This window comes from Stenella coeruleoalba (assembly GCF_951394435.1).
Source record: "Stenella coeruleoalba genome assembly, chromosome: 5".
NCBI lineage: Eukaryota > Metazoa > Chordata > Mammalia > Artiodactyla > Delphinidae > Stenella > Stenella coeruleoalba.
In genome coordinates, this window is record NC_137150.1 from 94,953,354 (window position 1) to 94,977,917 (window position 24,564).

Here is a 24,564-nt window from a genome sequence, read left to right on the forward strand (position 1 = left end):
TAGCTCTTCAGTTCCAAATGCTCATTGCATTTTATAATATAATCTAATTTTAGTAATCACAGTGTCTCTATAACACTGGTGAGTGGAAATTAGCATTCCCATTTTCCAGCTGAGTAACTGGGGGAAAAAAAAAAAAGGTAACCCTTTTCTAGGGTCACTCAAATGAGAAGGAGCCTAAATACCTAAACAGAATTCATGGCCGAAACACCTGCAATTCCTAGAACACATCACGTGACTCCTTTGAGTTTTTCTTCCATGAACTGTGTGTGAACAAAATCCCACCATTACATAGCACTTAAAGTTTACAGAAAACTTTAACATATATCATTACACATAATCCTCACAACCGTGTGAAGGTGGGTATTTTTATACCATTTTGCTCATGAGAAAAAAATGGAAGCTTGAAAGAGATAAATTGACTTTTCTAGGGTCACAGATATGACAATTGGCAGAGCTGGGCTAGGTCAACTGGATTTCAAAAACAGCATTCTTTCCTCTTCCCCATGACTACAGTTGCCTTGTCCTGAGTCTTTGCTATCTCTGCCTGTAAAGGCATATTTTACACTTCAAGATCTATCTCAATACCACCTACCAGACAAAGCTCCTAATGTTCCAACGTTCCCACAAGAAATCTGTATAAATATCTTACATACAATAATAAGATGTGGCTTATCTCTTTTTCTAGAATGAAGCAGTAAAATGAAAGAACTGGTGAGCCTTGCATATAGCACTTGTTCAAAGGACATAGATTGAACAAATGGATGAATTAACGAATGGAGTCATTAACCAAGGGAAAGAATTTTTTTTTTTTTTTTGGTACGCGGGCCTCTCACTGTTGTGGCCTTTCCTGTTGCGGAGCACAGGCTCCGGACACGCAGGCTCAGCGGCCATGGCTCACGGGCCCAGCCGCTCCGCGGCATGTGGGATCTTCCCGGACAGGGGCACGAACCCGCGTCCCCTGCATCGGCAGGCGGACTCTCAACCACTGCGCCATCAGGGAAGCCCAAGAATTATTTTTTAATGTTTATATATCAACAGTCATAATAGTTGATAGGATGTTTAGAATATTATCTGCCCTCCCCTCCAGGAAAAAGAATATCTGTGGATCTACTCTGTCCTGAGGAGAGGAGAAGGCAGGCATGCTCACCTGTGGCAAGGAACTAGGTGGGAACTGAGTCCCAGTGCCAGGTGAGGTGGTCCAGGATACCTGGCAAGTTCTGAACATTCAAATCTAAGGGAGCAGGCAGGGGTAAATCCTGGATCCTACAAACCTGTATATACTCCTACCATATCAGAAGCTTGGCAACCAAGTATTTTTATGAACCAAGAGATGTTCCTCCTGTCTTCGCAACTTACCCACACAGGGTCCCAGAGCATCTTATACATCTAAATTGTCCTTAGTGTTCGCAGTCTCAGTCAGGCAGAAGTTAGGACAGAAGAGGCCTTGCATGCTTGTGATCTCACTAGACCCTAAGGTCTCTGATGGCCAGGACTGTGTCTTGAACACCACTATGTTGCCAGTACAAAGCAAAGTGCCTTTAGGGATACTCAACACCTTTAAAAATAAATAAATAACCAAAGCCCAGATTACCATAGAGGGGGAGGGGTCCCCTGTGGTAAACCAAGTTGTTCTCCTCCCAAAATGCTTTGTGGGAAGAGATTAGCTTAATAATTTTCCCATGGCATCCCCTGGCCCTTCATCTTGAAGAAAGTGAAGCCTTGTTTGTCAGCATGCATACAGTGATCTCTCAGATGCAGACATACATTAACTGGACTCACAAAACTGATAAATAAAACCAGAGTGATAAGTGATTCATTTTAGTATGAAATCTACTTGATTCAGTTTCTCAATTCTAGCTGGCACATTATTTCCCTAAAGACAAAACATATTAGAAGTCCAATTATAATCAAAAGATTCCTGAACGAGAATACAACTGAAAACTTGTATGTTCATATAAAGCCACCATCTCCTATAAGGAAAGTCTTGACAGAAGGAACAGTCAAAATCATTGGCCAAAGATCTTTTTTCCACTTACCAGACTGTGCCAACATGGATCTAGTCTCCATTTACCTTCCTAACTCTCCTTTTTCTTTGTCCTGGAGGCTGTTAGTGCCCTCTTGCCATAGATTCATTGTTTTCATTGGTATTAATATACTTCAATGAGTTATTATCAAGTCTTGCAGACCTAGGAGCTAGTTTGCCTCTTTGGCAGTTTTGTGCGTTTCTCAGCTCAACTGACATTAAAATTTTACTCTGTGAGCAGGGAGGGCAATCAGATTTTCCTCACTTCAAAGTTCCTAAGGGAAGCCCCACTGTATCATGATGTCATAACAACAATTAGATAAAAGAACAACTAATAAGATAAAAAAATGTTACCCAGCAGGTAGAAAGTCAAACTCACACAATGTCAAGAGAAGCCTAACTGCTCCTGAGCCTTGCCTGAGTAGGTGGTGCTCTCCTGACATCACAGATGAAGCTAGTTGACTCACCCTGCAGGCAGATCCAGTCCACCCAGGTCTGTGATCATAGGCAAAGGAGATCTAAGTTCCTGCCCCACATTATGGGTTTCTGCACCCCTTGTTGTTCAGCTCTCTTTGAACCCTTTCTAGAGTATGAAAACTGGGCATCTCACATTGCTAGACACTGTGTCCCCACGTGCTCTAATATCAGATGCTTGGTGACAAGGGACACAAGCAGCCTGACATGACCCTATAGGGAGGGACCTGGGGGAAAAATACTTTGACCTCACTTTCCTCCCTACTTGTCTCCAACTTCCCTCTATTCTCCTCCTGTCAGTCTCTTAGGGTAAAGATCAAGGTGGAGAAGGATCCAAGAGGCAAACAGAACCTATCTGAAACGGTAGATAAAAACACAAATAAGCAGTGGGACTTTGGTCAAGTTCCTTCTCTAGACATCAGTTTCCTTACTTTTAGAAGGAAAATAACAATACCTACAGAATTACTGTAATAAATAAATGAGCTAGTTCACAGAAGAGTGTTTAGCAAAGCACCTGGTATATAGTAAGAGCTTTAACTATGCCTGCTGTCATTGCTGCTGGTGTTATTATTATTGCAACCACTACCCCAATCCACTCCTCTGCCCCTTTCACTTTGAACAATCCTGCCAGTTACGCTCCATCTTCCTGAGGCTGGATTCTTGCTCATAAATCCTGGTTCCAGATTCCCCATAGTTGGGGTCCACTAACAATGATCACATCCTTAACTTCCCTGATAAGAACAGCTTTACTGAATTACCCACTGATGAACTGTGCTACACCTGCTGAATATTACAATCTTTTTTATTATAAGGTTAAGTAGGAGGAGTCCCTAGGTTTGGGACTTACCAACCCCATGTCTTTGTCTTAACTGGCTACAGTTGATATAATCATAGCCCAAGATTTAACAAGGACAAGAGTTTTATTTTTAAATCCTTGGTGTTATTCAGAACCATTACCTTATTATTTAAGAGTGGCATTTAGAGAATGAAAGGATGCACCATTAGGAATTATGGGTCTGTATACAAATGAACACAAATGCAAACACAAAATGCCTTGGTCACTCCCTGTTTCCTTCCTGAGTCTATGGTTTATGGGTGAAAGCTTCACTGGCTACAGAAAACATTCTGGAAGGATCATTACCAACTGCATAAAAGTTTGACAGTCAAAACATATTAGGTGATTGTTGGCCATAACTTATTGAAACTATGAGCATAAGTGGAGCAAAGCTGAGACCTGAGGATTGTTCTGAGACTGTGTACCAACAATATATTTGAATCCAGTAATTCACTATTGCCAGCTTAGGATGGCTCTATGAAGCACTTTAAACTCTGTTGCTGGCTAAAATGGTCATTTGATGGGTGAGAGTTTTTGTTTTATTTTCCAGCAGGTGTATTTGTTTTCTTTCCTTCACAATGAGATTCCACTTTTGCTTTTCTACCCTCAAAGCCATACTCTGCTCAGCTTGGGGTGTTAGTGATATGGAAAATGATTTTATTTTCAGTCTAGGACTGCACCCTCCAAACGAAGCAGAAAGGCTGGCTTTGTTTTCTCAAGGACCAGGAATTTAATAGAAAGCCGAGCTGCCTGTCATAGGGATGAGAAAAGCGTGAACCTGAGAGAAGAAGACATCTATCACTTAAGCTGGGCACCTGAAAGTGCCTAAATGAACATAATTTATACCACAGGATTTCTCAGCTTGATTTAATTTCTTGTGCTTTAAAAGGCCGGCTTAATGTGATATATTTTCCATGGAAGGTAAAATTACAGAATGGTAATTGGGAGCACATAAACAACAATGTCTATAACAAAGGGTAATCAGAGTATGTGAAATCCTCCAATGCTACTGATTCCTGGCCTAAGGCCTTGCATGTATCTTTGCAAAGCTTCAATATGTCCCGTGAAATAAACCAAAAAGAAAGAGTAATTATAAATTGTATTGATGCTGTGATTCACAGTAAGATCACATCCTTTGAAAAATGTAAAATGGCATTATAATTTAAAGTTTCTTTAGTGTGTATAAACAACATGGAGGAATATGTGAATTTAAGCATTTTTAATCTGGAGAAAAATAGCTATTTCAGCAATCTGTCAGTAACTCAAATGAATTCTGTGGCCCTTGTTTAAGGGTTTTAAGTGGTGAAGTAATCACTCAAAACTAATAGGATTCTCCTGTAAGTATGCAGAAGTGTTGCTCACAGTGTTCTAAAACACAGAATCTAGAGGAGAAATGTTTTCTGTCCCTCATAATGCAGCAGCTAGACACTAATCAGCTGTGTGATCTTGGACCATTCACTTAGCCTATTCTTCAACTGCAAAATAAGAGGTTTGGGTAAGACCATCTTATATTCCCTTATAATTATTAAGTTATAAAATTCTAGGGTACTTATACCTGACTTCCTGTAGAGTGGCAGGACAGCCGAATTAGCTTTTTTTATTTTTGAAGTTATTCTCAATCTCATGCAAACGAAGTTCTAAATTTAACAATTATATGCTGTATTTTTGGTGAACAATTTGGTTGCCAATTTCTTTATTAATTACCTAAGTTTTTTCAAAAGCTAAAAAAGAGCTCAAGTGTCTTCTCCATAACCAAAGATGCTCAATTCCAATGCATATACGTCACCATGCTTTGGACCATGTCACCCCAACATCTTTGTTATAGTTGAAGGACCCCTAAACCAAAGGCACTCAACCTTACAATGACTTACACAGCCTGTGATGTGTCCTAGAGTTAAACATCTATTCATTGTACGTACTCCATGCTGAACCATAATTATCTGTCCTGATTAGATCCCTTCTCCTGAGAAACTTGAATAAAAATAAGAGAGACACAGAAGGTATAGTAGCACAGAAGGAAAGACACATGGAGAGTTTGCAATAAACAGGAGCCATGAGACAGGAGGAACCGTCAGTAAATGGAAGAAGGTACCCTGATGCCAATTGATAGCAGTCACAGAAGTAGAGAAAGAATTGCAGAAAGTATAAAACTGAGATGGGCATAATTCATTACTAGAATTATTGTTGGACCACTAGAGCAGCTTGAATTCTTACTGAGTTCCAGTTCTCCATGAGGCCTGATTATGTATCTTCTGAGGCTGTTCAACACTTCCTTGACTCCTCTATGTGAATCCAGACCAAAAACTCGTATCATGAAAAGAAAACTTCATATCTTTCTGCTCCTTGCAACCTGAAAGAGCATAACACAAGTAAGTTTCAATAAGTGAAATAAGTCAGAGAAAGACAAATACTGTATGGTATCACTTATATGTGGAATCTAAAAAAATACAGCAAACTAGTGAATACAACTCAAAAGAAGCAGACTCACAGATATAGAGAACAAACTAGTGGTTACCAGAGGGGAGAGGGAACGGGGCAAGGGCAGTTAAGAGGGGGTAGGCTATTAAGAGGTACAAACTATTAGGTATAAAATAAGCTACAAGGATATACTGTACAACACAGGGGATTTAGCCAATATTTTATACCAACTATGAATGGAGTATAACCTTTAAAAACTGACTCACTATATTGTACACCTGTAACATATAATATTGTACATCAACTATACTTCAATAATATATATATATAAAATGCAAATAAATAAATAAAATCAACCTGTTGTATCTGGTCCAAAATGGGCTTATTCCTGAATATGCAAAAGCCTGGTGTAACTCAGCAACAACAGGCAGAAGGGAGTGACGGTAAAGCCAACATCAGTCCATATTTCAGGTTATAGAAAGCATTTTAGTAAAGGTATAAGAGGTTAAGTAATCTAAAACTGAAAACTAAAAGTTTATATGAGATGAGTATCTATAAATTGCATTTATCCATGCTATTCCTGTTCAGCATTTTCAGGGATATTCACGATTGAGGTTTAATGAGATTATTTTGTAAATGGAGTTTGGCTAATGTTATTATTGCTTTCATGAAAGCCTGGTATCAGCAGTATGGTTTATCATTCCCTACCAGAGAATGTTAGAAGAACTGTATAAACTAAACCGCAGAATGCTTACTCTGTATGCTAGTTGCTGAAGCATTTATCAGCATTCTAATTAGAGTCCTGTTTATGAGGCTGAAAGAGCTCAGAGCCAACTTCTCATGTAGCTCCTGTTGGTGGGCATAGTTTCCAGAAAAGCATGGCTACATCTGGCATGTACCTTGTAGTGCAGGATTGATAAATTTCATTCATTTTATAGCTAGCAGCAATTTTGCAGGCAATATCTTTCTGAAACAGTGGATTCAGTACAAATAGCAATGTAGCTATGATATGGTTGCTCTGTTTTATCAAGTGGAAAACTTTAAAAGGAAAACCTGTGTGATGTGAATATCCCTGTAAACTGTGTTTAATGCACCTTTAAATGAAAGGAGAGGAGTTGGTCACAGAAACAAAAGCACTCAGTACATCTCTGTCCCCAATCTGATGCAAAGCAAGAGTCATGTGATATCAGGAGAATGAAAGTCATCATCATAGGGCCATCTCAGGAACCACGGAACTCAGAACAACATTTTGACAAATGGGAAAAAAAAGGCAATGCCTTCTCCACTCTGATTTAGTTTGTCAGTCAGGCAGTCTGCCAACAACAAACTTACTTGTTTTGCCCAGCATAATTGCTAATTTGAGGATGAATGTATTTTCCTTTTCCTTCAGTCCATCTAGTCTTATATTTAAGCTGGGATTTAAAACCGGTGTGATTAAGATCATACATTCCTCACAATAAAAGATGACTAGTTTTTATTGTCCATAAGGTGAGATGCAACTGTAGCTGATGACCAACTTCATTCACGTATTTAGAAAGATGAATGGCTCTGGCTGGATTTTAAAATCCTTAAAGGGACAATGCTATTTATCCAGATAATTACTCTATGAAAGGTACAATGAAAACTTATAACAGTATCTTGCCCACAGCTATCAATACTGTGGCCCCCAAATGACCCTTCCCATTACATCTTCTGCAGAGTTCACAGTGATTTACATGAAGGATCAAAGAAGATTTGAGAAGCCTGAAGCGATCCTCTCAATGTTGCCTAATTGGTAGATGTGGTAAACACTGATGATCCTGCACGTTGGTGGTGTTGGAGGCCAATAAAGTTATTTTCTAACTGCATTTTTCAATCTTCTCACAAACGTCTCACACAAAAACGCAATTTGGGGCTAAAGAGAACCACAAAATATTGGGGTAGAGACAGGATGCACAAAATGAGGAGAATGGCCATTGATAAAATGCTGTGTTGTTCTGTGATGAATTTTCACCTTACTCTGAATACCAAACTGACCAGGTCAGGCTAATACAAGTCATCATCAAATGGCAAAAAAAATTCAGAGTTATAGAGGTGCTTTTTGTTGTTGCTATATGATGGTGAGGATGGTCAAAGGTCTTAGTAAAACACTTCAGAACAAAGATTCAGTCCACAGTGGAACTTTGGTTTTGGGAGAAACTTTGTTCTCCCTCCATCTTTCATCCATGACCTTTACCCACCATTTTTATCCTAGCGAATTCCAGTTAAAATAAATATCAAAAGAATGTACAGCCTAAGAGGAGTACATGGAAAAAGAGAAGGAAACATCAAAGCCAATCTCTCTCCCTGCTGGGGGGGCTGGGGGATTTTTTTTAAATTCGGCTGCTGCTCTATCTTTGGTTCCTCTATTCCTTTACTACAACTTAGTATTAGCAAATACATCTATAGAGAAAAAGACAATACTTTTTCTCCTGATTTAGCACCTTCCTTGTGAAAGATGCTCCACAATGCATTGTGGAGTGTTGAGGGAAAAGAGCAACCCAGTCCTTGCCCTCCAGACTTCTCAGGCTAAGTTGTAAATGGCAAACTAAGATAAAAGGGTGAACATGAATACAGTCTAGAAAATGGAGAACAGGTTAGGGAGAGGTTGATTCCCACCTGGGAGATCCAAGAAAGCTAAATAAAAAAAAAAAAACAAATTTTAAGTAGAGCCTCGGAGGACAGGAATTTAAGTACTCAAAAGAGTAACAGACCATTCAGTACAGAGAGAAAGCATGCAAACATTTTTTAACCAATATTTATCCAATTAAAGAATTAACTAGTATGTATATAATGGAATGTAAATTGGTGCAGCCACTATGGAAAACAGCATGGAGGTTCCTTAAAAAATTTTAAATGTAATTACCATATGATCCAGCTATTCCACTTCTGGGTATTTATTGAAAGAAAATGAAAACACTAACTCAAAAAGATATATGCACCCCCATGTTCACTGAAGCATTATTTACAATAGCCAAGATATGGAAACAACCTAAGTATTCATCAACGAATATAATGTTATATCTCAATTATACCTCAATAAATGTAAATCTTTAAAAATAACTTAATAAAAGTTAACTATTCACATAAGGCAATGTTAGAACAAATTTAGAGGAGGACATCTTCTGAAGTGCTGGAGAGCAGAGTATTAGTAGCATTTTAGGGGAAATGTCTGAAGACAAGGTTATAAAGAGAGACAATGACCCACTTCGGTAGACTGTCGTCCATCACCGCCTATGGGTATAGAAAGTATTTGAGGAATGGAGTGATCTAAAAAGAAATGCCTTAAAATGTACCTACAGCAGTACTGTTAAGAATGGATTAGTATGTGTAGTGAATTATTATACCAGTTAATAAATCACTATAGTTCTGGTAAGTTTCAGTAAAATATTAAAAATAACCAATAATTCTTTAGTGTGTTAGAATTTACAAAGTTCTTTCACTCTCGCATACATTCTCGTTTGAATACAGCCTGATATAGGGCAGAAAGGTAGGACTAAAAATAAAGCACAGATACGAGATAGAGGTTGAACTGAAAGATCTGACTACAGCCCGAATACGGACAATGGGAAAACTATCAAAGGACTTCGGTCTGAGTTGAGAGCTATTCACCACCATCATCACCAACAACGTATTGAGGACATCCTAAGTCTTGGATCCTGTGCTAAAAATTTAAATTAGATGATCTCATTTAATTCTCACAGCTATACGTGGTCACCCCATTTCACAGATGAGAAAGCTGAGGTTTAGGGAATATTAAGAAGTTTGTCCATCACGTAGCTGGCAAGTGGCAGAGCCAAGATTTGTCTGAATCCAAAGCTGTCAACCACTTTAGCTTGTAGTAACTTCCATAATACTGGTCAGTGACAGGCATAGAAGCAAACTCTTTGTTTATATCCGCATGTCCTATGTAAGATATGCAGATCTTATAAAGAACTTAATTTGACTTTTTTTAGGCTATTCATTATTTGATTCAAGAATAAACAGTACTTTCTTTTAAAAATGAGCTGGGAGCCTTGTCAGAATTGATTATAATGGCAACAGATCCCATTTAAAGAAACTGGCAATCTCTTGCCACACTAGATTTTAATTAAAAGGGTGTACAAAAAATGGGAAGCTTTCTGCCAAATGCTGTAGCATCATAATAAAGTCACCTTCACTCCTGGACATTGTCACATGGAAAATCCTCAAGTGTCAAGGAAAGAAAACCATTTTCCTTTAACCACCTATTCACATATGACAGTATCTCTATTCCCAAAGTTATTATACACAGTCACAAAGTAATTTCCAACATGCCCGACTTTCAGCACTCCTGTATAAACTATTGTGGGGGTTTCTTCTGGAGCCTAACCTAAATCTTTCTGGCCAGTGGGACAACTTAGAAGGTTACTGCTTTAATCCACTATGTGGACCTTGATGGCATGAAGCAATTAATGACTTGTCCAGAAGTACCTGGTGATAGCATCAAGAATAAGAATGAAACTTTCTACTGCTACATCTTTTACAATGTGATTTTTATATAAGTGTATATGTGTACACTTCAGATGGATTCTCTATGATTTTATTCTATGCTGTGCTTGAAATCACAGGCCAGTGAGGATTTATTCTTCTCTATGTATTTCATCTAATTACACAATTACATTCTCTAGAGAGAGGCTGTATTTGAAATGACCTAGGCAAAGGAAGGTTTAAAGGTGGAGAGTCATATTATTATGAGCGTTTACAGTTCCTAGTTAAAATGACAAATCCACTCAGTTACATATATTAAAGAAATGATGAACATCTTTTTTCACAAAGTAAATATTATCATGTTTCTCATTTGTCTTTCCTTTGTATGTTGTGTTACTTATTTTATACATAAATTTGTCCTGGAGTAAGAGAGGAAATAAACAACAGTATGCGTTAAAACGCTTTCTTTCCACAGAAAGCAAGCACTAGCAGCAGGGAAAAGCCTATTTAAAGAGTATTGTCATTTTGGTTGAGCAGGAAATGAATCTGCCACAAAGGGTTGGAACTCACTCTGATAGCACTGAAGGTAATTAAAATCTAATGGTAGAATCTAACCATTTAAATTGCAATTTAAATTGATCAAATAGGATTGAAATCAGAATACTTGACAACCTTAAAATGGGACTATAAGAGATTCACTGTGTGCATGTGAAATGTTTGCTTACTCCGGATTGAAATGAACATAGCATGGATGAAATGAAATAGTTTCTAAATTTATATGACTTTTCTTTTTTTTTTTTTTTTTTTTTTTTTTGCGGTACACAGGCCTCTCACTGTTGTGGCCTCTCCCGTTGCGGAGCACAGGCTCCGGACGCGCCGGCTCAGCGGCCATGACTCACGGGCCCAGCCGCTCCGCGGCATGTGGGATCTTCCCGGACCGGGGGCACGAACCCGCGTCCCCTGCATCGGCAGGCAGACTCTGAACCACTGCGCCACCAGGGAAGCCCAATATATGACTTTTCAATAGTAGAAAAAGATGGTTGTGAGGATTTGCATCTTACAGTATACAATGACGACAACTGGCATAAAATTAAAAGCTTTCAATTACAAACAAAAGATGATTAGGTATTTTCTGTTTATGAGATCTTATTATTCTAGCATGTATATTTTATTCCATAAAGTCTGAAGATGGGAGTTTTAAAATATCAAATTATATTTATTGCTGGCTTAACCTAAGTCTTCACGGTTAGGCTTAACAGTTACTCTCTCCAAGCACAGACAACTTAAAGTTGCAATGCATATGTTTCCACATGTAATTATACTATTTTTATTAAAATGTTAATAATATATTAGTTTGATGCATGAAGCAGAAAAAATGCCAGTTACATTTCTTATAGGAAATTAATAAAGCACAACAATACGGAATCTAATGGAAGTTTAGAGAGATTATGATTTGCCAAAGTGAATGTCAGTCTCCCAGCTTCTTGTTCAACATTCTTTCTAACATAAAACCAATTTTTACTGCTTTGCATATTACCTGAGACCCTGGGTACAACTTACTTTGTTATTGACCACCAGATGTCCAGTGTTGTTGAGTATATTATGCACTGCAGCTGCATCTGTCAGATTCCATCTTGTTCCAGATGACCAGGGAGAGGGTTTTCAGGCCTCACTGGCCATATAAAATCTAGATCTCTGAACAAGGCTGTGAAGTAAAATACACTGAGAGAATAAGTACTAACAATAAAAGACAGATATGGGTTAAATCAACTTTTATTTTCTATTTCAATAGACTTCTTTTAAATTGAAATTGTTTTCTAATTAAGGATTCTTTTATTGGTTGTATTACATTTATATGTACAGCCCCCCCACTCCTACCCCCACACACTTACATGCATTTTTAAGAACCTTAGTTTCCTGAGAATTTTGTGACTCAAGGAAATGAATGCTTCTCTCATAGTAAAAGGCTCAACCACCACATAGCATAATCACATGACTTGAAAGGAAATCATTATACCAAAGGAAAAAAAGTTCCAACAGAAAGAAGAAAACCTAGGTCTCTGTGCATTAGGTTTACTGAAATTACAGACAAGCAAATGTTCATGAAAGACAGTGTATTTATGTATTTTTCCCATAGAAAAATAATGTTGAAATTGAGAGCTGTGTTCTTGGAAAGAGACTTGGCATAAAAGTAAGGCTAGCTTAGGCCAATGATATCATTTTAAAAAAAGCATAAAATTCTTCCATATATTTAATACTAAAATTCTGCTCAGAGTCCAATAAAATAAGCATAAATATCCTATACACACTGATTATACAAGAGGGCACTCTACTCTATAAAGGCTACATGCTGTACATAAATAAAATTGTGCTATACTATAAATCAAAACTACTTAAAATTAATATGCTAGTTATAATAAAGTTTAAACATTTAATTAACAATATTTTTGCTTGCCTTCTTAGAAATTTTATGATTTGAGTGGACTGGGTCACTTAAATTGCTGTCTAGGGAAGTTTGAAATGACTCTTTTTCTCCTCAATAGATTCCCCGTCTTGACCCACATGATCCCAGCTGTAAGATTCTGAGACTGCTCAGCAGACTATAGCGTAAGAGAAGGAAGCATGGTTAAGAATCCACATGCACTGGCTCCCCTGAAGGAGGTCAACCAACTAAAATTAAAAATCAAACCTGGGTCAGACTTAGACGTGATCTGGGCTGGTGTAAAATTCCATGGGGAGAAAAGACCCCAAAGAGGAATCTTCCAATACTGGTGACACCTTTGGTCAGGAGCACTGCAGCTCATAATTCTAGTTTATAGCAGGACAGGACCTGGTAGCAACTGATAGGAGTAGAGGCAGAGAAAAGCGCTGTGCAGGCTGTCAGCAAAGTGAAGAACAAGTCAGGGATTAGAACTGAAGTCCAGTCATGAGAGGTGACAAATAACAGGAAAGAGTGCAGCCTGATGGACATACAGATGTCCAGTGAGTTCCCAGAGATCCAGAGGCAATGAGTCTGAGAAGTAGCAAGACAAACTTAAGACCCTATCATCATGACCCTGATGGAGAAGGGGTCCCTATTACTGCCAGGTTCCTTGGCTCCAAAATGGATCTGTAGTAACCTGCAGTTCAGCAGCCTGAACCTCTAATGTCATTCAGTGCTCAAAAATCGAGTTCTTGTTTTCAGAGTGTAATCTTGGTGGTAGATAAACATTCTTTCCCAAATAAATTTGGTAATATACAACACATTTACAGTAGTGTCTAGAGCTTTAAGTTTTTGAAAAAGAGGAAAACCTTCTGAACTTGGTCCTTCTACTTACTTATTTCATACGTGTTAAATAGTTTGTTCTTCTCACTCATCTCATCGTACTAAGAGCATGAAGGCTGCTAAAGAAAATACATATAGGAAGCTGGGGGATGTGTTTGGAAAGGAGGAGCAGTAGTCGTACTCCTCTACCTTAACTCTATGCTATTTGAGGAGGTGTTTATGGTTTGATTATATGTGTAAGGTCTTGAGGCTTCTCATTTCACTTTTTGGAATCTCATTTACTATCTCATTTTATTTACAACACTCTAACATGGATACAGAAAGAATTATTATTATCCCTGTTTTACAGATTAGGAAACTAACTTGGAGTAGAAGTGGTAAATGAAATCTGTCTTCAAAAACCTGAGGCAGAGATCTACCCGTGCTCAAGTCCTTTCACATAGTAGATCTTCAAACATATTTTCTGAATGAATGGGTGAATAGATGATTTTTTTCCACTAAAGTACTATTTTTAGGGCACAAGTAGGATAAGGAAGAAAAGTGAAGTTACAACAGGGCTGAGGAATGAGGTTAACAGTAATAGCTAACATTAATGGCATGCTTACTCTCTGTCAGTCATTTGAGAAGCACCTTATACTCATTTATTCCTTAGAACAACTTGTGAAGGTAAGTAGTAGTATTTTTCACATTGAACACATGAGGAAAACACAAAATATATTTCAGAGCTGGGATTCAAACCCAGGTATGCTGACCCACAGTCCATGCTCTTAACCTCCCACCACACTATGTAGAAACAAAATTAAGTCAGAAATCACAATAACGGCCAAGAACAGGTGCAACAGTGAGGAAATGAGGATAAGTGGAAGCTCTAATATCTACCAAGTGCCAGGCCTTTCCATAGATTATCCCTAGTCCTCAAATTAACCCGAAAAGTTTGTATGAGAATCTTCACTTCATAGATAAGGAAGCTGAAGTTCAAAGAAGCTAAATGACTTCCTCAAGGTCATACAGCTGACAAGTGACAACTGATTCAAATCAAGTCTTTTTGATTCCAAAGCACAGGGTTTTTTCCTATATAGAATATTTCTAGAGACCAAATCTACACAATCTAGACCACAGAAATCTTCCATGTCCTGGAGCATTCTCTGTCCTTAAGGAATATGGTACAGAGGAATTCAGGGACGTTCATGTCTTTGACCAAAGAACCATCTTTCTCGATCTGGAACGTTCATCCCTTCACTAAGCATATAAAATACTAAACATAGATAGTAAACAAGGAGAAATGAGGGAGAAAGTACACCACTGCCCAGCCAGGTCAGCTGAATCATCCCTGGTGATCATACATGATGGATAAGTGTAACCATTTGGGTCAAAGTGCTATACATAATAGAGGATTTCATAATAGAGGTGTATTTCCAGCTCTAGACACTAGGTAGTATGGCTCCTTCTTTCTGTTTGGGGATATACAGATACTTCCATATATCTGTGGTGATCTCTTTTCAGCTTTCTGGAATTGCCTTCAGTCTTATTCCAGAGCAGTGGTTCTCAAACTTTAGCATGCAGCAGAATCAACTGGAGGGCTTGCTAAACAGAAAATAGGGGGCGCCACCCCCAGAGTTTCTGATTGAGTAGATCTGGACTGGGTTCTGAGAAATTGCATTTCTAACAAGTTACTGGGTAAGACTGATGGTGAGGGTCAGGGGATCATACATCCAGGACTAGGGTTCTAGAGTTATTGTAAGTTTCCAATTTATTTCTCCTTACTCCAAACCAATGCCGGCCATAATATATCAGCTCTCAGGAATGAGCAATCTGTTTTACAAACAATGTGCTCAATTCCTTGACTTCAAGGCCCCCAGGAAGCTCTATGTACTGATTTGCAGAGCTTCTGCATTTCATAGTCAGTTCCACATTTTCCCAGAGCATAGAAAGCACAAATAAAGATGATATCTAAGATAAAAGTTAAAAACAATAATGCCTATACCTTTGCAATTTATGCACAGGTCCTCAAAACTCAATTTCGTCCTACATGGTTTAGATTCCCCGGGCTAGCCCTGCATAATCAATATAATCTAGAAAGCGTCACCTAATCAATACTGTAGAACTTGTTCATTTTTCTGCCAATATCAGATAGAAATAAGGTTTTGCTCATGTTTTACAAATGAGTTTTTTAAAAAATTATTTTCATAACTTCACTGTGAGCCTTAGACTTCTAGTTGTCAGAGTTCAGTTAGGGAAAGCTGTAACTGTTTCATTTGACAGTTCCTTTGGAACAATTATTTAATGTGAGCATTATTTAAATGTGAGAGGAGAATGCATATATCTTGGTGTGGTTTTAAAATTTAGCCTCAACATCTTATCTTCCATTTACATTTAAAACAGCACATTATTCTTTGCTTCTTGGCTTCCATTTAGAGTTAGCACAGAGTTCAGATATTGGGGGGAGTCATTTAAACTGAAGAGCGAAAGATAACACATTTTTCTTTCTTCAGATGGGATTAAGAGAATCACCTCTCTTTTTTTTCTTTTTTGGACACCCAAATATCTTTTAAGGGGGGGAGGGGCAGTGGGGAGAGAGTCTCTCACTGCACATCTTGTTCATTGGGGCTGCTTCCTGAGTCCTGCGGCTTCATCACATGCGGCAGCTCGGGTGGGTTGGAGAAGGGCTCGACGCGTAGGGCCTCAAATGCTTCATCTGCTCAGAAGGCTAGTCCCACAGTAGCTGGGGCCTGAGGCCCCGATGTCTGGCTGGTGAAGCCACACTCGCCCAATGTCTTACCGTCGTCCGGAAGCTTGTCGTCCTTGTACAGCCGCTCGCTGCTAGTCCAGCGGCCGCCTGAGGATGTCCTCGACGATGCGCTTCAGCTCAAACACGGTGCTTGACTCCTTGGCGTCCGTGAACATGTCGGTCTTGCGAGGAACGCAGCCACCGCAGCGGCTACTTCTCCCTCTAGACGCTCCAGAGAGAGCAGCCGTGCTCCGCCCCCTTCCCAGCAACCCGGGCGCTGGACCCAGCATGACCCGCGCCAGGGCGGCCCCACCCCACGCCCCCAGGGCTCCATGATTCTCTTAATCCCATTTAAAGAAAGAAAAGTGTTGGTTTTAAACTGAGGCAAAATGTGATCCTTTTGAACTCTACAGCTGACAATTTAGGAAAAACCACACAGTCTTCAAGGCATTATTTCAAACCCTCTGGGTATGTACAAAGTTACTTACCCTGGTTGCCATTTTGAGGAAAGATCCCTTTTTGAGGAAAAAATGTAACTCAAAAGAGTTCATAAATTAGCGCGGGAAAGCTGCTACAACCTTTCTCCTCAAACCTGCAGGAATTCGGACCTTATAGCTGTATTTACAGTGGAGTCCTGGCCACCCTTTCCAAGGGATACTGAGTAGGGCATGGAGGGAATACCAAAAGTCTCCAAAGCAATTATCACTGTTCTGATGTGGTGATGGGGTGAGGCGAAAATGCACAGGAAATGGTTATTTGTTTACTTCAAAATATGAGTAGTGTTCAACTAAGGGGGCTAATCTGGAGAATTTCTGTATCTGTTTCATATGCCAGGCAGTGACATTGTACTTGTTATGTACAAATAGCATTCATTACGTGCAGCTTTTGTCAACTCTAAAAGGCAAAGGAAAAACAGATTATTAGTAAAATAAAAAAAAAATAACACTGGTATGTATTTTTTTTACTCAGGGTGAGAGGGAAAATGCCTGGATGTTGTTTTCAAACACCCCAGCCATCAACTCCAGAGAGCATGGACGAACATAATTTTCACTGATGACAATAATGAAGATGATAATGCTTTTCAGCATTTCCCAGAGCATAAACTCGGTTTGAATGTGAGCCTGGCTGTGTGACCATAACGAATGCTAGTGATATGGGAAAAACAAATGCACAAATGAAAAACAGTGAGTCAGATAGCTCATTCATTTCTGTCAATAGAATCCAGAATTCCCCAAATCTGCTTAGTGTCTGCCATTGTATAATCTTAAGTGCATTGCACACCATTTGCATGTTGAATAAAATGTTAGAATTGCTTTGGAATAAATAAAGCAGTTGCATTCCACTGTCTCTCAGAAAGGTTTAGATTTTTGTTTTCTTCCTACATGCTCATTAGATTAAGTGCAAAGAATTTTTTTTTCAGTAGATGAAGTAAAGTTGAGAATTGATGCAATTATGTCAATAATACAGACAAAACACTTTCCTCAACTTCCAAATTACCAGACCACTAAAATTACTTTCTCATTTAAATTATCTGGATACTTTCTCAAAAAAAAAAAAAGGAAAAGAAAAAAACATTCTAGAGATTAGTAGTATAAGAAGATTAATATCAAAACCAATTATTTTTCCTAACTGACCATAGTAAACTTTTCTATCAGTTTCCTTCGTGTCTTTTTTCTGTGTGAGCTCATATTATATATACAGTTCTGTATTCTGCTTTTTCTTTTCATGTTATAGCATAAGCATTTTCCATTTGGGTAAAGTCTTTTTATAACTGATTTTAGTGTTTACATATCATTATAGCACAGCAAAGGACCATAATACATCTAAGAATTCTGTATTTGGAAACATTTAAGTGGCATCTAATATTTTTTATTAAAAATAATAGTGATAAACATCCTTGTACATAAATCAATGTATCTCATGTTTTAAAGCTGTGAGTAAATGATGACATGACTTGAGTAACATAGGTTTAAGTCAGATCCTCTGATGATAGCTGGGCACATGGACACCCACAGTACATTTCTGAGACACCTGTGCTGGTAGTGACTAAGTCTGGCAAGTTAAATAATGAGAGAAAGTTTCCTGTGGCAGCTTCCAGGAAATTTCCTTAAACTATTGACGATGTGTGTATGTCCTTTGCCTCTATTTTTGGACCTTTCTCCATTTTGGACCACAAGACAAGGGCTACAGACCAGGGATGGTGAAGTGTGAAATAAGAGAAATTCTCATTATGGATCCATTGACAAACTGGAAAGAAAGCATTAAAGTTTTGATAAATCTTTTAATGAGATAATGAATCACCTGTGTTCCATATTGCGTTTTGAGAGTGAGGGTGATGCAAAAACTAATTGTGATTTATCTTTATAGAATTTATGAGAAATCACTGGGTTCAATTCTCTCTCAGTGGGCATTCTGCCATCTCATTTTATGAACAACAAAATATATGTTAGCAAAACAATAGCTTTTAAAATAAAATCAGTTCCAATTCCCAAGTGGTAAATAATTTCTAAAGTTAGAAAACTACACGCAAAGGGAGAAATGGCTTCACGACCTGTATAACTTTGAGTCAGAGTTGCGTGAAATTGTCAAACCCAAACGCTCCCAGGATCTTCCAGTGTTAGTTGATTAGCCAAATGAGCAGGATTATTCAGTAATAGATTGTGCTTTGGGCATTGCTAACACAGCTATGCTCCTGATGAAAACTAACCTCAACATTTGATCCAAGTTCCCTTTGACTAAACCTCCATATAATGATGTAACTTCTCTTTTCAACATAGAAAATGAAAGGGAAAATTGAGATAATTATGTTGGCAATTTAAGTAAAACAAAAAATATCCAGATACTTGAGGTAAAAGGGAATTGGAGGTTTGAACTATGCAGATAACAATCTGAGTTCTCAATTTCACTTCGCCAAGAATACAAAGCATTTTTTAAATGAAGTTTATTGAACAGAGATTTCCAAATATTGTGTCTAGTACCCAAACCAATTCTCTCCTTGCTATCTCAGCAAAAAGTGGTATTAATCAAGGCAATTTTAGTTCTCCTGTATTATTCAAATTTGTAAAGATCAGGCAAGATATTCTCACAAACATGAAAGTATAACTTATATTTATCCAGTTTCCACTTCCTTTGAGTCTCTGGAGGAGACAAGTCACCATCATGACAAACATGGGTAACAGCTACCAGAGATTTGTTTTTGTCTTCTACCAATGAACTCATGCCCTCTGAGAAGCTGCCTCTCCTCCCAGGGTTCAACACTTTCCTTGTTGCATTTGCCCCCTATTATCTCTGCTTTGCTGTTTTATGCTTTTCACTGCTTCTGGCCTGTTGTCATTGCTGATGACATCACTCACTCCACTCCTTGGCCACCTGCCCCCTCAATACCAACCCTGCAGGATGTAGGTCCAATCAGTACTTTGATGCCAGGCCTCCTTCTGCCCTGTTTCTCATGTTAAGGAGAGATAATTCAGCATAATTTCCAAGCGCATCACTTCCCACCCACTCATAGCCCTGTCTTTTCTCTGTTTGATCCATATTTTTAGCTAATATGAAAGAGGACCCTCTGCTCACAAGCCCTTACCTCCGGACATTAAATATTTCAAAGTAATTTCAAGAGGAGATTCAAATTTTGTAATATTTTTATTTATTCATTCCCTTAATATGGCTGGGTTCATTAGGACATTTTATATTTTAGTAGTGTGACACATAATAATGGTGTGTTTGCAAGTTTACCAGCTGTGATGGTTCATTTTGTGTCAACCTGACTGGGCCACAGGTTGCCCACACATTTGGTCAAACATTATTCTGGGTGTGTCTGTAGGATGTTTCTGGATGAGACCTAACATTTGAATACATGAGTAAAGCAGGTTGCCCTCTCTAATGTGAGTGGACCCTATTTATTCAGTTGAAAATCAGAATAGAACAAAAAGTCTAACTCTCCCATGACTACAAGTAATTCCTCCTGCCTGACTGCCTTTCCAACTGGGACACTGGTTTAGTCCTTCCTTTGGACTAGAACTGAAATAAGAGCTCTACTGGGGCTTGCGCCTGCTGGCTTTCAGTCTGGAAACACATCACCAGCTCTCCTGTGTCTCCAGCTTGCCCACTGCAGATCTTGGGATTTGTCAGCCTCCATAATAATGATAGCTAATTCCTTAAAATAAATCTCTTTATATGCATACATCCTATTAGTTCTTTTTCTCTGGGGAACCCTAATACACCAGCCAGTCCTGGTACTTATTTTGTTTACTACGCAAGTATATACTTTTCTAAATTACAAATTTGGATTGTTTTGTATTAAATGTCTCCCCACTCGTAAATAATTGAGGAACTTCATTTTCAAAAGCAATTGATCTATGGTCAGCTTCCTGTTTTCCTTATAAATATAAAATGAAAGCAAATGTGTGCTAGCCTAATAGCCTCTATCATCTTGACAGAAGGCTCTCCATCCTGTTACAGTTCTCTCCTGCCAAGTGCTCTGAGAATCCTTCAAACTACACCTTGTGTGTGTTCACAAATGTCTCCCATATACTTCTTCTCCTGCTCTTTTCTCACTTCTAGAAGTTCACTGCCTTACATTTTCCACAGCTAACAATGCCCCTTCATGGACCATCATGTCTGTGATGCTCCCAAAGCTAAGTGCCAATACTTGAGGACCCAGACTAGTACTCAGTTCTGTAAGACTGGATTCTCCCTGAGTGAGGAAAAGGATTTCTCCTCAACTCTTTGTCATATTCCAAAACAAGGGGTGGCAGCCAGACCCTGACGGAACTGTCATGAGAGACTATGCAACTCTGGGCAGAAGCTGAGCTCCTGTCTTTCCAGTTTTTACTTTCCCCTCAAAGTTTTAAAAATCGTAGGCTCAGTTTTAGTCAGAGCTCAGACACAAGGTAAAGTACTTCTTTACCCTCAGCTGGTCTCATGAATATGCTCCCAACACAGGGCTGCGGAAGTTCTGTGTGGAGAGGGCAGGCTTCATCTAGCCTAGAGCTACTGCCCTTCCCTGCATTAGGCAGCTTATTTTAAGTTTAACCTTTCTTAATGTTTGTGAAAGTGGAATAGAATGGTGAGAGTAGGATGGAGATATATCTTAAAAACAAAATAAATTAAAAAAAATCAGTTTTAAAGATATCACTTACAATTATTTTATTGAACAATCATCTTTTACATGTCATCAGACCTTACCCCTGAAATGCAAAAAACAGTTTGAGGTATTAAAACTGAAGGAATATTTGCACATATTTTGTAAGGTTTTCACGCTATAGTAACTGGAATATTCAGTATAACTAAATACTACATATAACTGCAGGTTTATAAGAACAAAGCTATTTAAAGCAAACCTGGTTTGTCTCATTATAGCTTTGGACATCCCACTTATGTTATAAAGGTGGCGAAAAATAATATGAGATTTAAGTTACTTGCAAACTGGTATGTGCATTATTCAGTTTTAGAAAATGGTGTATAGAATTTAACGGGTTAATAGCTGAAACAGTAACTATCCCCAAAGCACAAAAATCAAACTGACAAACCAGTTTCAATGATATAATGTACTATTCACAGGATTTAATCCTTGGATCAATGGCAATTCACTTAAAGTATCTGAAATAGATTTACCAGAATATTTCAATACTATCCCTGTACATGGAGGGTCACATAAGTAGCATGGTCCATATTTTTTTCTGTAAGATTTCCCGCTTTAAATCTGTAAATAAATTGCTAACACTGATAAAGTTCAGAATGGTCACTTCAAAGTTATTTTGAAGTAACATGAGGAAGAGGAGATTGGCTTTTTAAGCGTTTGTGACTCTGTTATATTGAAGAAGTTATCAGGAGACTTTTCAAAACCTATTTCCCTCTGACTGTGTCTATACCTTGAAAGAGAAAGTTGAGGCAATTATATAGCTAATTAGAGTAATATAAATACTTTCTTCTGAACTATTCAGGCAAATTGGAGAAAAGGTATTTTTTTGATTTGATGATTGATTTAATTATTAACATCAGAGCATAGACACTTCATTTGAAACAAATCTAAGCTTGCATAGTGATTTGCATGTAGTATAGTAAAATTAAGTCCTGAATAATAGGTCACAAATGTTGAATAACAATTAGTCTCTACAGCAATTTCTACAGTTATAAACAGCACTTCTAGTAGCTGCACATGCTAGGTACTGGTGTTTGTCATTGAATTGTTTTATTTGTTCCATTGTGTAGATAGATTGAACAAAGGGAAGCTTGATTTTTTGGTAAGAATATAAGCTTAAAACTTGGCTTTTTAAAATTTTTTGCAAAACTGATAAAAAATAAAATGCTTCTTGCAGTTTACTATTAGAGGGAAATACTGTTTCTTCCATGGCAATCATGATGCCTTAAAGGAGACACCTGCAAAAGTAGGCCTCCTCCAGACTACATGTTTTGTCTACATCAGAAATTTGTAAGAAAAGCGACATTTTTTTCATGGAGACTCCAACAAAATTCTGCAAAAACATTTAACCTGTTTCCTCTTTGTTCTAGGGGAAAAAAATGGAACTTAGGTTTTTAAAAACCCACATAGGAACGCTATGCTTGTGTGTGGGGACGATGTCCTCTCCCACAACTACTGTTTGTTTTCCCATGTAATGGTTCCTGAATTAAGAATAATCTTTGCAGTCTGGAAGCACAGCTGCAGTAGCAGCTGAGTGGTTTACTTGGGAGCAGAGGGAACACGTGTTGATGTTCTCACTTGAACCAGGAGAAAACGGATCACAGATTCTTCTATCAAATGAATAACGACCTAGTGTCAGTATCCTTTAGAGGTTAACGACTAATTTTAGTGTTTGCTACACAAATGGATGCTCCCTCCAGGTTAGGATACAATACCCAAGAGTTGTATTTTTGTTTTTCAAATGAATGTTTTCAGACACGGAAATCAGCCAAAAACATAGGAGGTCATAGAATGAGAAATTAAATCTCAGGTGTCCAAATTGGCTGGTCCAATTAAAACCTATCCCCAAGCTGCAATTATCTGGAATAAAACAAAAAGCAACTTTCATTTCAGGACCACATATGCAAATCTAATTGCCATCACAGTGGATTTTAATGCTTAGGGGATAAAATTGCAACAAATTTATTTTTTTTCCTATGGTCACCTTTTATCTATAAAACCTATAATCAAAAGAAAGTTGAAATGAAATGAAATAATGACGGATCCTGTAAGATCTAAGTCCTGAATGTTGTTTGCTTATTTTCAGTATACCCACGGGTGCCATACAAACAGGCCTGACCACAAACGTAAGTGACAAGAGCAATATTATCAAAATTCTCTCACTATTGTCATGCTAACAAGCTACACTGAAGTCTATCAAACCTACAAATATCAAATGCTGGCTGGCATTCAATTCAGATAGAACACTGACTGCAGTCACTGTAGAGCCAGTGAAGCCTTCTCCCGAGAGCAGGGGACTGTGACAGTCAGTCAAAGACTGGGTTTCGTATGCCGTTCAATACCAAACTGGTGGGTGCCTTCCTGTGTAGAAGGGCCAGTAAGCACAGGAGGAGGGAAAAGCTCATGACTCCCAGAATGACCATTCCTGATATCAGTGCACTGGTGATGGCGTTCAGCTGGAAATGAGGTTCGTTTGGAGAACCTGCAAGTAATAAACACAATGGGAAGGTCCAGTATCAGATTTAACTCACCTTATCCCAATTTAAACCTGCAAAGCATCTGTCATCAGTATCTTATAGAATAATGGCATGAGACAATTATGCTACAATTTAGTTGACTATAATTCAATTCAATACCCAAAGGATTGTATGGTTTAGAGGCCTGGTATCCCCCAGGCAGCCAAAAAAAGTCATCTATAAAATGCTCTAAAAATTGACCAACAGGTTGCATATGAGTTCAGAAATCCTCAGTGAACTGTTATTTAAAATATAACAAGCTTGTTAAACCAGAGCTCATTATTTTTAGCTGATTACAGTTTTGTAACTGATCACCAAAAAATACTTAACATTTAAAAAAATTATACTTTAATTTTCAATATATGTTAATTATCTTACCAAGCTGTGAATTGTTGGTTGGAGTCTCATCTGGGGGGAAGAAAAGAAAAAGAAAAGCAATATTGTGTCTCCAAATATTTATCTATGTCTGTTATAATTCTATAATTACTTTTTACCTATATATCCCCTCACCTTCACCCACAAGCTCCCTCGGAAAGGCAATAACGAAAGTCCCGCTAAACCGTCTGCTTTCTCATTTCCTGTTCCAGTGTCCAAGATTTCATCATCTATCTATTCCTCCAAGCCCACACCCTGCTACTGCCCTGGGCATACAAATAAAGTCGTAAAACATACTGTGCTGTATTCTTTCCTGCTGACTT

General features: G+C 38.2%; 1 protein-coding gene and 1 long non-coding RNA gene across 3 annotated transcripts in view; both read right to left on the reverse strand.

The window, feature by feature from the left end:
• Positions 1–16,425, reverse strand: part of LOC307186550 — a 62,869-nt gene extending 46,444 nt beyond the window's left edge. For both annotated transcript variants that reach the window (XR_013828400.1, XR_013828401.1), the window contains exons 1-3: positions 16,262–16,425; positions 11,778–11,922; positions 5,547–5,682 (exon numbers count right to left, since the gene is read on the reverse strand). This is a non-coding gene — a long non-coding RNA (uncharacterized lncRNA). The remainder of the gene's footprint in view (positions 1–5,546; positions 5,683–11,777; positions 11,923–16,261) is intronic.
• Positions 16,426–23,295: 6,870 nt separating this feature from the next.
• ZPLD1 (zona pellucida like domain containing 1) overlaps positions 23,296–24,564 on the reverse strand; it is a 39,853-nt gene continuing 38,584 nt past the window's right edge. The window contains exons 9-10 of the mRNA XM_079921783.1: positions 24,245–24,274; positions 23,296–23,832 (exon numbers count right to left, since the gene is read on the reverse strand). Of these exons, the coding sequence (XP_079777909.1) occupies positions 23,657–23,832; positions 24,245–24,274 (206 nt within the window). The 3' untranslated portion in view covers positions 23,296–23,656. The remainder of the gene's footprint in view (positions 23,833–24,244; positions 24,275–24,564) is intronic.